We start from the raw sequence: 13,838 nt of genomic DNA on the forward strand, positions 1-13,838 counted from the left end.
CCCAGCCATCTTTAATACTCCCTCACTGGTCAATCCAAGCCATGACCTGCTCTTCACTGGCTACTGCTGGCCCTGCCAGATCCACCCCCACTAATGCTAAGTACCCATCACTTACCTAGTAGACAACCCACCTGGTACCTTACCCAACTAAACCTTAACAGAGTGCCACCAATCCAATACTTACCCTTCTGCAGCAGCTGCCATAGTGCCTTGCTGTGCTGCCAGACATTTAACTCTCAAAATATCACTCACTGACTGACAGTGCTACACTACAGATGGATTGTGTTGAATTATCTGGGATTGTAACTCCTGGCTAGAAATGTACAGCTCAGTACGAGGGTTAAAAAAGATGGAATTGGAGTGACAATCTGACTATAATTGCTCGACCTCAGAATATGCTGACCAATGTTTGCTTTGCTGACTCAGTGTCATATTTTGCTTCGTGGTGTTCCTGTGAAGTGCCCGAGGGACTGGTAAAATAAAAGGTGCTGTATAAATATAAGTTGTTGCTGTTGTTTTATAAAACCATAAGTTGATCTATCAGGTGATTTATGTGAGAAAAGAAAGTCAAAAGGAAGTGTTAACACATTGAAAAGTTCTTTTCCATTACTTCCAGCTGTGCCTTGACATTGTGGAAACTAAACTAAGCAGAACTCGCCTGCTCAAGTTTCAATTACATACGTGAGAGAATTGTACACAGAGTATGATGCATCCTGGTAGTTAGATACTAGCACACTTTTTCTCTGTTCCGAAAGTTTTGATTGAAACATTGGCCCAAATATTTTTTTGTTCCCAGGCTGTGTACAGAAGGACAGGAGAATTCCCAGCTCCATGAACAGACTTGTTTTATTTGGCGTTTTCACTGCAGGGCTGCAGGCGAGATTGAAAGTTGAGAGAGATGATTCCAGAATACTTGAAGAGAATGTCCAGGGTGTAGGCAAGATGTATGACAAGTCTGTCTTGGGATTCTGGCACTGTGCTCTAAGTTTAAAAATAAAGTTTAAAGTATGAGACGTTCCCACTGCCATTATTGTTCACTCCCCATGCCCTATACATTGCATAATATCCTCTCCCGAATCCCCATGGTGTACCATGTTCTTTAAGCTGCGTAAAGCTCTGTACCTCAAACCTCTTGACCTTCCATACATCCATGTCAAGCCATGTCTCTGCATCCACCACCTTGCCCTGTATAGCATCTAGTCCAATTTAATCTCAACTGCTGTCAAATCAAACCAACCTACACCCCTCACTTGCATCACTTAGCACCTATACCTCCTGTGCCAACTCATCTAATGTCCATCGCCTGCTCAGATAAAAAAAAATGAAGTTCAGTTCAATAAAGTAAGGGAAAGATGGACATTATTAAGAATATCACTGGGTTAGTAGTTCACAGGTCCAAGTTAATGACCTAAGGATGCGTTAAAATCACACCACAGCAGCTTGTTTCAATTCAAATAGTGCAATCTGGAGTTGAAAGCTCGACTCAGTAATAGCGACCATGAAACTACCATTGTTGTAAAGTGTGTGTAGTTCACTAAAGTCCTTTGATGGAGGTAATCTGCTCGTCTTTGTATGGTCTTGCCTAAATGCAACTCCAGATTTAAAGCAAAATGATAAAATGTCAAACACCCTCCGAAATAGTCTAGCAAACCACTCGGCTCAGGATTGATTAGGATGAGCAACAAATGCTGACTTTACCAGCAAAGTCCATGTTGCATAACATCACTAAATCAAGAAGAAACTCGCATTCACAAAAATGCATTTACAATCTGTCAATTCCTTCCTCTTAATAAAGGCTTTTAAAAACAAACATTCCATTCAAGTAAAACGAGCATTGAAATTCATAGTCCCGCAAGTTCAAAACCACTTGAAACCATCAAACCTTAATGGAAAACAGCTCAATGTGATAATGGATTCTTGTGAAATCAGCCATTCTGCATTAATGGAAAATGGAAATTCTCAGAATAATGTTACCAGAAAATTAAAATAGAAAACAATATAGTTCGCTTTAACTCTCCAGACCACCTTGAAAGGCTCCTTTCACAAATTAACGATTAGATTAGATACTTTTTATGCACAATCATGGCTACTTTTAACAATCCAAAAGCCTCACCAGAATAATACAGGGAAAGAAGGAGCTGATGATATAAGTGGTCTTTGGCCTCCAAAATCCAGCCCTGCACAAATTGACTCTATTCACAGCCCACAAAAATGTACAGTACTGTTATGGGCAGAATTTATGATTTTAGAGAATTTCTGCTAATTTTGATTTGGGAGAGCCTGTCGGATCTGGCAATAATCTAGCCATGGTTTTCAAAATAGAAGGAAAATTACTACCTTTATGAGAAACACAATTATTTTTCAACAAACTATTGCAGCATACTGCAAATAACCTTTACAATGAGAGCGTGATCTCAACCTGACTACAGGGTCTGATTAGTTTGGAAATGTTTTTCCCTGTGCAAATGCTGCTCCAGATTATTGCAGACTGATCTGTGTATTCAGTTTCAGGATCAGATTCAGCTTTAGTAAACCAATGAAAACTCACTTGCAAAAGTCACATCTGAAAGAATTCTGTGGGACAGGTTTGTAGTAGTTGAGCACCACCATTGAGAGAACTGTCTGTGGGGAGGGAGTCATCACACATTTCCTCCAGAAAATTGCAAAATATTAATCTGACATAGAATGCTTCATAAATTCTGACATTATGTGCTTTAATGACAGCTTGTTTGATTAAAGGATTAAAGATAAAAACACCTCAGTTTTTTTTAATTAACTCCTTGTGCTTGGGCCGTCGAGGGAGATGTTAACACTGCTATTTAGAAGCGCAGCAAGTCAGGCAGCATCCAAGGAGCAGGAGAATCGATGTTTCGGGCATGAGCCCTTCTTCAGGATTCCTGAAGAAGGGCTCATGCCCGAAACGTCGATTCTCCTGCTCCTCGGATGCTGCCTGACCTCCTGCGCTTTTCCAGCAACACATTTTCAGCTCTGATCTCCAGCATCTGCAGTCGTCACTTTCCCCTCCACTGCTATTTAGAAGTAATGTTCTTATTTGTGTGTGATTTTTTTGAAGTGCTTTTGTTTTGTTTGGGTTTGAAAACTTCACAGAAGAACAACTAAATAACACACTAATGTGAGATGGCATTTTGACTATGTGCTGTCTGTGTTTCAGAGGTGAGTGTGGACTGGGTGTGCAGGGGTTTCTGGCGATCTCTCTGAAGCTGCTTTGTTTGGTACAATCTCGCTGCTGGTTTGGAATCACTGACTCATATGTCTTTCGGCTGTTGTATCTTCTAGAGCCGAATTCGAAGGATGTGGAATGACACGGTTCGAAAACAGTCTGAATCTTCCTTTATCACAGGAGATATCAACAGCTCAGCATCGCTGAACAGAGGTTAGTCAAGTCAAAAAAGACTTTCAGGCATTTTTGCTGGTGCTCCAATAATACGTAGCCAAATAACGGCATGGATACAGTTGGCGTTAGGTCTTGCATTCCAGAAAATCATTTCACCATGACTGCTGTGATAAAATTCAATATAATAGAACTGCATGCATACAATATGATTAAAAATGTTTATTTTGAGAACGCTAATGAAATTCAGTGATTAAAGGATTAGTTCAGAAATCAGAAAATGAAATATCTAATTAATTCATTAACCAGAGGTTATGCTAATCCTCAATAAGCAGACATACGCATCTTGTTCCAAAATTATTGAAGGCTTAGGTTTCCACTGGCTTGCCTCCATCTCTGCCTTTTCTTTAGCAGAGCATCCAACGTTGCCCAACCAGTTGTCCCTGTGAATTATTAGAGAGAAATATTATAATCAATCAAACACACTCAATATTTTTGTCAGTTTATCTAACATTTAGTAATCTTTTGTAAAAAATCTATTTCTTCTTCATTTGTCAAACAATACAATCTCTAAATTTACATGGTTAAAAATCACACAACACCAGGTTATAGTCTAACACGTTTATTTGGAAGCACTAGCTTTCGGAGCACTGCTGCAAATCATAAATTTATCATTAGAGGTATAGCAACTGAATAAGAAATGAGTAGGACACTAATCATTTAATAACTGGACATTGACGTTTTTATAAAGAAAACATTCTTCCATGCATAGCTTGCTAAATCTTGTGATATACCTTATTTTACCTCCCCCTTTCATCACGAGTAAATCACTAATTTACCAAAAGGCTGAAAATTCAATTTCCGCTGATTGCTTTCCACACATTTCAGCACAATCTAGTCATCGTATACATTTTTGATCCTTTCTGTTGCTGAGTTTCTTTTTTTTTGCTGTTCTCCCTTTTCTAGTTGATAGATAGAGGCCTTATCAAATTAAATTTCTGTGGTCTAAATGTCTCCACATGAATCAAATGTCTTTTTTAAAGATTCATCCATCTTGCCACAGATAATTCAAGCTGACTTTTGTGTCTGCCTTAGCTCTCCTCAATCACTCAAAGGTGCAAAAGCCATTTCAGGACAAGCATCAAGATTCACCAAGACTAAGTTGACATGGTCATTTGCATCTATTATTCGATGTTAAAAATTAACCTCAGTTTCAACACAGAAATCCAACTATTACTGAGAAGTTGATTAGAACTAATGTTGAAATGGCACTCCTTGATGGTACTGACCGAATGAGGTGCCTTTTAAGTCTTCTGAGAAGATTACAAGGAAGACATTGAGATCTGCCATGGTTCACGCAGGTTTCAAGAATACAATAACACTGGCGATGCTTGACATCACCCAGAACAAAGCAGCCCCCTTGATTGGCACTATATCCACAAGCATCTATTCCTCCATGGCTGACACTCAGCTGTGTGTACGATCTGCAAGATGCAATTCAGAAATTCACCAAACATCCCCAGATACCATCCTCCAAACCCAGACTCTCTCTATCTAGAAGGACAAGGGCAGCAGATAATTCGGAACACCACCACCTTCAAGTGCCCCTCCAAGTGACTCACCATCCCGACTTGGAAATATATCACTGTTCCTTCACTGTTGCTGGGTCAAAATTCTGGAATTCCCTCCCTAATAGCATTGTGGGTCAACCCACAGCAAGTGGACTGCGGCAGTTCAAAAAGGCAGCTCTCCACCACCTTTTCAAGGGGGCAACTAGGGACAGGTAATAAATGCTGGCCCAGCCAGCGCTACGTACATCCCACAAATGATTTTTTTAAAAATAAAATTCAGCACAACTTGTAAAGCTGGAATGCACTGTCTGGGAGGCTAGTTGAGATGAGCAACCTTAGAACCTCTACAAAGTAATTGGATGAGCACTTGAAATGTCATATCTATTCAAAGTTAGGGACAGAGTGCTGGAAAGTAAGACTAATGTAGATTTAGAATATTTTTGTCAGTGCAGACTCAGAAGGCTGAAGGGCCTATTCTGTACTCTACGATTCTTTGATTGTGGTGAGCTAATTGTGCATAATTCCATCAGTACCGGAGGTAGTGGTGGGTGGGGGCATGAGGGAAATACAAGTTAACATTGCAGCAATACTGATCCAGTCTTCTGCTGTTGGAGCTTTAGGTGGTGTTCCAAAATGAACTTGAAATGCCAGGCTATTAAGTACAGGTTTTAGATTAGATTACTTACAGTGTGGAAACAGGCCCCTCGGCCCAACAAGTCCACACCGGCCCTCCGAAGCGCAACCCACCCAGACCCATTCCCCTACACCTAACATTACAGGCAATTTAGCATGGTCAATTCACCTAACCTGCACGTTTTTGGACTGTGGGAGGAAACCCACACAGACACATGGCAAACGTGCCTGAGGCGGGAATTGAACCTGGGTCTCTGGTGCTGTGAGGCAGCAGTGCTAACCACCGTGCCCACACTTTAAAATAAAATTCAGCACAACTTGTAAAGCTGGAATGCAATTTTAGAGTGTGTACTAATCCCAGAGTAAACCCAATGTACTGTTTGCACTGCCAAGCAAGAAGTTCAGTTGATTGCAGCTTCTTTAATCAAATCAGCATACCTAATGGTATAGTGGTTTGGGTTTGTTGCTGTCACTGCTGTGGCCTGAGTTTGATTCCTGCTCAAGCAGGGAGGATTTATTGTTCCTGTACAAACCTTAAAAATGACCATGAGTTTCTAGCACTGAAAACAGTAAGCAGAGCAGCTCTGCCTAACTCAGTGAGAGTTTATTTAGATGAGCAGTTGGAATGCCATGGCATATAAGGCTTCATGCCAAGTACTTTAAAATGGAATTAAAGTGGGTGGATGTTACAAAAGCACAATGGGCTGAAAAGCCTTTTTCTGTGCTGTGCAAACCTCTCTGTCATCAATGTATATTTGTGAGACCTTGTTTCAAATAAGCAGGAAAACAGAGCAGAACATGCCCATGGATACAGCTTCCATTGATGTGGATAAGGGCTATAAAACTCTTTTCAGCCCCTCATCACTGATGAAAGCATCAACAGAAGTGTAGGCTGCCTTGAAATTTGACTGAAGCAAGTGACATTTTTCATTTATACCTGATATATTGCGTTTGGTCTCCCAGTTATGAAAAATGATTTTGTGATTGCACTTCTAGTTAACCCAGTGGTGGATATCACTGACAGATTTATGAGACTTGTTTCAAAGCCTTCTTTCATTCCTCTGTATTATTATCATATTTATCCAAAGTTTACATATTTCAATAAAACCAACAATTGAGGATGCTGGAAATCTGAAACAAAAACTCTGAAGGAGGGGCACAGGACTCAAAACATTAACTTTCTTTTCTTTTCAGAGATGTTGCTAGATCTGCTGAGTTTCTCCAGCAATTTCTGTTTTTGTTACATATTTCACTGTCTGCATGTAGGTTTGCTCACTAAAAGCTGAAATATTCCAGCTCAGTGAGCAAACCTACATCCGAAAACTCAACCTGAGCTACACATCTTCTCAAAGCTCGCTAATTTCAATGTCTGTTTAGGACTGACTATACATATGAATTGCAATTAACTAAATGGACTCCATTAGATGATCTAGATAATTGCTATTCCATGACATTATCAGGAGAAATATTCTGGACATGTCCACATGGTAAAGAAATGGATTTTCTCGAGAAAATTAGTAAAGTAGTACCTTTAAGGAGTTTTGAAAAACAGTGACAAAGCCTTAATCTGACCTCTATGCATTTTGTTTTAAAAAGTGTTACGCACAACTTTTGGAAGTAATTCCAAACTTTTTTTGTGTCAAGGAGCAGATAAAGTATTTGGTAAAATGTTCTTCTTCATATTGCAGCCTTACCTCCAAAACTTAATGTGTCCTTGTAACTATTTGACTAATTCAGAACGAGTTATGGGGACCGCAGCTTCCCGATATTGTTTATAAAGTGTGGATCTGGGAAAAGCGCAGCAGGTCAAGCAGCATCAGACGAGCAGGAGAGTTGACGTTTCAGGTGGGACCTTTCTTCAAGATCTGAGTCATGCTGAATGGTCCCAACATGAAACGCCAACTTTCCTGTTCCTCTGATGCTGCTTGACCTGCTGTGCTTTTTTCCAACTCCACACTTCATTGATTCTGACTTTTCAGCATCTCTAGTCCTCACTATCTCCAGCCTGCCATTGTTATCAGCAAGGGGTTGTACGGTGGCACAGTGGTTAGTACTGCTGCCTCACAGCACCAGCGTCCCAGGTTCAATTCTAGCCTCGGGCGATGTCTGTGTGGAATTTGCACATTCTCCCTGTGTCTGCGTGAGTTTCCTCCAGGTGCTCCAGTTTCCTCCCACAGTCCAAAGATGTGCAGGTTAGGTGAATTGACCATGCTAAATTGCCCATTAGTCAGACAGAAATCGGTCTGGGTGGGTTCCTCTTCAGAGGGTAGGTGTGGACTTGAGGCCGAAGGGCCTGTTTCCACACTGTCAGGAATCAAATCTAATCTTAAAAAAAAGTGTGCTGCAAATGTGTTGCTGGTCAAAGCACAGCAGGTTAGGCAGCATCTCAGGAATAGAGAATTCGACGTTTTGAGCATAAGCCCTTCATCAGGAATAAGAGAGAGAGCCAAGCAGGCTGAGATAAAAGGTAGGGAGGAGGGACTAGGGGGAGGGGCGATGGAGGTGGGATAGGTGGAAGGAGGTCAAGGTGAGGGTGATAGGCCGGAGTGGGGTGGGGGCGGAGAGGTCAGGAAGAGATTCATATTGTTCCAACATGCAGAAGTGTCTTTCCTGAGGATTGTTTGACTCAAAATAAATCTAATTTGCATGTAGGTCGAGTGATCATAGCTGAGAAAAATGTGACATTTTGCTCACCATTTTTGTTTTTGAAACACTACTAACGTCAGTGCAAAAGAAAAAGCTGAAGCCAATGTCAATGTTAGCAGCCAGAAGTGCCAGGTTGATGATCATCTTGGCCTCCTCCAGAGGTCCCTAGATTTAAAAGAGACCTGAGGGACAACTTTTTTACACAAAAGGTGGTTTATATGTGGAACGAACTTCCAGAGGAAGTGGTAGATGCAGGTACAATTACAACATTTCAAAGATGTTTGGACAGGTACATGAATAAGAAAGGTTTAGAGGGATATGGACCATGTGCAGGCAAGTAGGACTAGTTTCATTTAGTTTGGAAAACTTGGTTGGACCAAAGGGGCTGTTTCTGTGCTGTATGTCTCTATGACTTCATAGAGTCATGCCGACCCATGCCAACCAGATATCCCAACCCAATCTTGTCCCACCTGCCAACACCTGGCCCATATCCCTGCAAACACTTTCTATTCTTATACTCATCCAAATGCCTTTTAAATGTTGCAATTGAACCAGCCTCCACCACATCCTCTGGCAGCCCATTCCATACACATACCACCCTCTGCGTGAAAACATTGTCCCTTAAGTCTCTTTTATATTTTCCCTCTCCCACCCTAAACCTATGCCTCTAGTTTTGGACTCCCCGACCCCAGGGAAAAGACTTTGTCTATTTATGCTATCCATGCCCCTCATAATTTTGTAAACCTCTATAAGGTCACCCCTCAGCCTCCGACGCTCCAGAGAAAACAGCCCCAGCCTGTTCAGCCTCTCCCTATAGCTCAAATCTTCCAACTCTGGAAACATGCTTGTCAATCTTTTCTAAACCCTTTCAAGTTTCACAACATCTTTCCGATAGTAAGGAGACCAGAATTGCATGCAATATTCCAAAAGTGGCCTATCCAATGTCTTGGACAGGCACAACATGACTTCTCAAGACTCTGACCAATAAAGGAAAGCATCCCAAACGCCTTCTTCACTATCCTATCTACCTGCGACTCCACTTTCAAGGAGCTATGAACCTGCACTCCAAGGTCTCTTTGTTCAGCAACACTCCCTAGGACCTTACCATTAAGTGTATAAGTCCTGCTAAGATTTGCTTTTCCAAAATGCAGCACCTCGCATTTATTTGAATTAAACTCCATCTGCCACTTCTCAGCCCATTGGCCCATCTGGTCCAGATCCTGTTGTAATCTGAGGTAAGCCTCTTCACTGTCCACTACACCTCCAATTTTGATGTCATCTGCAAACTTACTAACTTGTATCTCTTATGCTCGCATCCAAATCATTTATGTAAATGACAAAAAGTAGAGAACCTAGCACCGATTCTTATAGCACTCCACTGGTCACAGGCCTCCAGTCTGAAAAACAACCCTCCACCACCACCCTCTGTCTTCTACCTTTGAGCCAATTCTGTATCCAAATGGCTAGTTCTCCCTGTATTCCGTGAGATCTAACCTTGTTAATCAGTCTCCTATAGGGAACCTTGTCGAATGCCTTACTGAGGTCCATATAGATCACATCTACTGCTCTGCCCTCAATCTTCTTTGTTACTTCTTCAAAAAACTCAATCAAGTTTGTGAGACATGATTTCCCACACACAAAGCCATGTTGACTATCCCGAATCAGTCCTTGCCTTTCCAAATACATGTATATCCTGCCCTTCAGGATTCCCTCCAACAACTTGCCCACCACTGAGGTCAAGAAAAGGCTAAAACACTGGATATAGCACAGGATATGAACCCTGACAATATGCCAGCGATGATGCTGCAGAGTTGCATTCCAGAATTAGAGTCAGCCCTTGCCAAGCCATTCACACAATACTGACATCAACCCAACAATGTGGAAAATTGTCCAGCTATGTCCTGCATATAAAAAGCAGAATGAATCAAATGCAACCTATTTTCAAGCATCATCAAAGTTATGGAAGAGTTTTTTCAACAGTGTTATGAAGTGAAGTTTATTCAACAATACCCAGCTCGCTGACACTCAGTTTGGGGTCCACCTAGCCACTTAACTCCTGACCTCATTATAGACTTAGTTGAAGCATACGCAAAAGAGCAGAACTCAAGAAGGGAAATGGGGGTGTCTGTCTTGAATTAAGGTAGTATCTAATTCAGTGTGGCAGCAAGGAGCCCTAGTAAAACAACAGTCACTGGAAACCATGGGGAATATTCACCACTGACTGGAATCATATTTAAAAGATAATAGGAAGATGGTTTGAATCATGGGATCCATACAATATACACGGAGACGATTCAGTCATTCAAGTCCACACCGACACTCTGAAGACCATGCCACCCAGACCCAAACCCCTACCATATCCATGCACTTACCAAGCAAAACTTTTAACCCCATTCTGTATTGTTGTTTATCAGTGCTCAAAATTTAGTGGAGTTGCCCCCAAAAGTGGGCAAATCAGATAAGGAGAAAAGAATCTTAGGGATGACTCCAGCATACGTGAAATTGTGTAATTTTGAAAGGAGCTACTCCTGCAGCCACAGGCTGCTTACCCCTGGCCTTTCCTGCTGACAAGATGTCAAGTAAACCTGCCTGCAGGAAATGTGGGAAGGAGCCAACCATTAAAGGCCGTGAGAAGGTGAATAAGGGTGGTGAACATAACTGGCTGGATCAGAGGGCGGAGAGCGAGTCTGCTAAGCAAGACCAGGATGATAGTCAAACAGTTTGCTAAATGAGACTGTGTCCTCAGTTACGAAGGGGAGATCGACATCCCTCTGATAATTAAAACTGAAAGCACCCAGAGAAATTTACCTCTCTCCTCGTAATCTGTTAAAATGAGTTAAAAGGAGAGAAACTGCCTGATCTCCACTTTATGAATAACAAATAATAATTTATTTATTCAACTCTAACAGTAAACAATTTAACAGGATTACTATCAAACTGAACAATTTCCCCGTAAGTACTAACTATTCCCGAACTGAGACGGAGCAACATTGCTCGAAGGGGAAAGGTGCACTGGAGGGGAGGGGACTGTACAGTACAGTACAAAAGGGTGATAAGGGGAGAAGCCAGTGACTGCTGCTTGGTGTGGCTGTGGGGAAGAAGGTAAAGGCTGCAAAGAGGAAATGGGTGATGAGAAGAAGCCTGTGGCTACAAATGGGAGGATGGGGGAAAGACAAGTGGCTGCAAAGGGGAAAAGGAGTGATGAGGAGAATTGAGTGGCTGCAAAGTGGGTATTGGAGTGAGAGGAAGGAAATGGCTGGAAGGCATTAGCGGTGGAAAGGAGAAAAGCCACTGACTGCAAAAGGGAAGAGAATGGTTAAGGAGAATCTAGTGGCTGCAAAGGAGGGAGGGAGGTCAGCATTTCAATAATGGAATAGCTAAGTGGGAGCCTGGAAACAAAATTGAAGGCACGGGTAACAAATTACTTGGAAATTAATATTTTATGAAATGCGCGTTAGTATTGAAAAAGTATTTTTGCTGCCACTTCACGGTGTTGGCATGTAAGATTTTAAATACTTCGGTGTCTACGAAATTTAAGCTTTCCTTGTCTGTTGTGGCTTTATGTTCAACAGAGGGTTTATTAATTATTGAGCACATTAATAAAATCTTCTAATTCTGCTTCTGACTCTAAATCCCCAATGAGTCACCATAACTACAGAAAGTAGTGTTACTACGCAACTGCCAACATTCCCATGAAGGTTTCTTTTCTCTTCTGCACGGCCTGTGCACAGCAATGACTTCCAGAATCAGAAGGCAGTGCTGTGAATGGTGTTGGCCCTCTAATTGCTGTGACAGAATCTGTGAGAGGCTGTGTGGCTACACAGCTCAGGGTGATGTTGGTGTCTATGTCTCACCTAATGAAGGCGTTATTGAGAAATCAAAAGGTGCCCCTGAATGAGAAGATGCAGCCCACACAAAAACTCCAGAAGAGTCCGCGAAAAATATTTTGAGGTTATGATTGCAGCGGGTTCGGTTTACGCAGTCAATTTAAGAAATGCAGCAGGTGACTTAATATAAACTTCAAAGCTCTGCAGGGATAGCAGAATCCGCCAAAATATTCGAGTCTCTTAATCTTTCTAAGTGACCTTCTGTTACTGGCTATCAAAATTGTTATGCTGCTCACTTAAACCATGGCTCACTCTTCTGGCAGGCTTCACTTTCAGTGGAGAATCCAGATGGTGCTTCTTGGCTGTCAGATCAGGCAATCCCAAGACATACATGTGAACTTTAAAATGAACAATCTTTGAGTTTCAATTCTCGATGTTATGATCCCTGAATAAACCAGTACATGCCCTACTCTTTGAGAAAAGAAGTACCATTTTGTTGAGATTTACTAAACATTAGTGTTTTATAGATAGAACCAAGGACATTTCAATGACCCTTGTTGATAATTTATTCTGTTTTACAAATCTATTAGACATCTAAATGGTGTGCAGCTAACTGGTGGAATGGATTGTATTGTGCTGATTTTGACTAGCTGTGATCCTAATAGGAAGCATTAAAAGCTTACTCTCTCATGTCATCTAGATTGCCTGCAATCTTGAAAGCTTGTTTGGTGTCACCTTGGTGTCATGGTAACTTGATGGAATAATTTATGCTCTCTGAAATGTATTTTTACCTGAATCTTGCAGTTTTCCAACAGTGTGCTCTTCGCAAATGTGCGTTTGTTTATTTCTGTATTGAGGTCAAAGAAACAATGAATCATGTTTGGTTGCCTACCCTTGATATGATTTTCTTCATTCTTGGAACATAATTCAACTTCTGCTTAAAACTTGCTACTTAATCTGTTATATTTAAATTGTCGGATAGAGATTTCCACTACCTCCTTTCAAAGGAACAATGGTACCTTGTTGTTGTTATAGTGTTGTTGGGGCTTGGGAAACGATGACAGTCAGTGCACCAGAATCCTTTTTGGATCAGCGTCCTGGTCCCGCACACAATTAATCATTTGTAATGGGGACTGAACTGCTTTCTCTTATTATGAAACCTGATCGAGCATTGGATTATCAATATGAAGCTAAAGAAAACACAGTAGAGCAGTGGGGGAAGTCAATTGACTGATGTTACATTTCTGATGAAGGGCTTATGTCCGAAACCTCGATTCTCCTGCTCCTCGGATGCTGCCTGACCTGCTGCGCTTTTCCAGCGCCACACTCTCGACTGTGATCTCCAGCATGCGCAGTCCTCACTTTCTCCTAACTGATGTTACTTCTGATATAGACGTTAGGTAGAGCAATGTAAGGCTAAATTGTGCTTTGCCATGTCCCATCACATCTCAACCTCCAGCCATCCTATTTAGCAACAGTTCTCATCATTTTCACTTGTGTTGATTTTATTTTCCTCCCTGATAGTTCTCCTCAATCAATGCCAAATCTGTAACTTTTATGCTTTTAGCAAATTTAGAGATAATGGCTTAGAACTTTTGTTCAATTAAGCTGTCCTTTTCCTGGTGTAATCCATCCAAAGTCTGCATAGACCTAACAAAATGTTGTTAACTCTTAAGAGAAAATTACGTTAAACGTATTTTGGGGTTATGCAACCAACTGCCTGTGTCTTAAAAACATTTCACCAGAGGCACCCACTGATCAGAAACATACATCCAGCGTCCATTTATATAGAGAGTTTCTACTGATTAC

At 41.4% G+C, this 13,838-nt stretch overlaps 1 protein-coding gene across 4 annotated transcripts in view; it reads left to right on the forward strand.

The window, feature by feature from the left end:
- The window catches only part of adgrl3.1 (adhesion G protein-coupled receptor L3.1), a 653,616-nt gene that overhangs the window by 614,948 nt on the left and 24,830 nt on the right, over positions 1 to 13,838 (forward strand). For 3 of the 4 annotated variants that reach the window (XM_060840056.1, XM_060840071.1, XM_060840064.1), the window contains one exon: positions 3,298 to 3,394. In XM_060840056.1, coding sequence (XP_060696039.1) covers positions 3,298 to 3,394 — 97 coding nt within the window. Of the gene's footprint in view, positions 1 to 3,297; positions 3,400 to 13,838 lie in introns of those variants that run through there. The other variant, XM_060840079.1, reaches the window with a different exon arrangement.

Source organism: Hemiscyllium ocellatum, chromosome 2 (assembly GCF_020745735.1).
Source record: "Hemiscyllium ocellatum isolate sHemOce1 chromosome 2, sHemOce1.pat.X.cur, whole genome shotgun sequence".
Classification (NCBI taxonomy): domain Eukaryota; kingdom Metazoa; phylum Chordata; class Chondrichthyes; order Orectolobiformes; family Hemiscylliidae; genus Hemiscyllium; species Hemiscyllium ocellatum.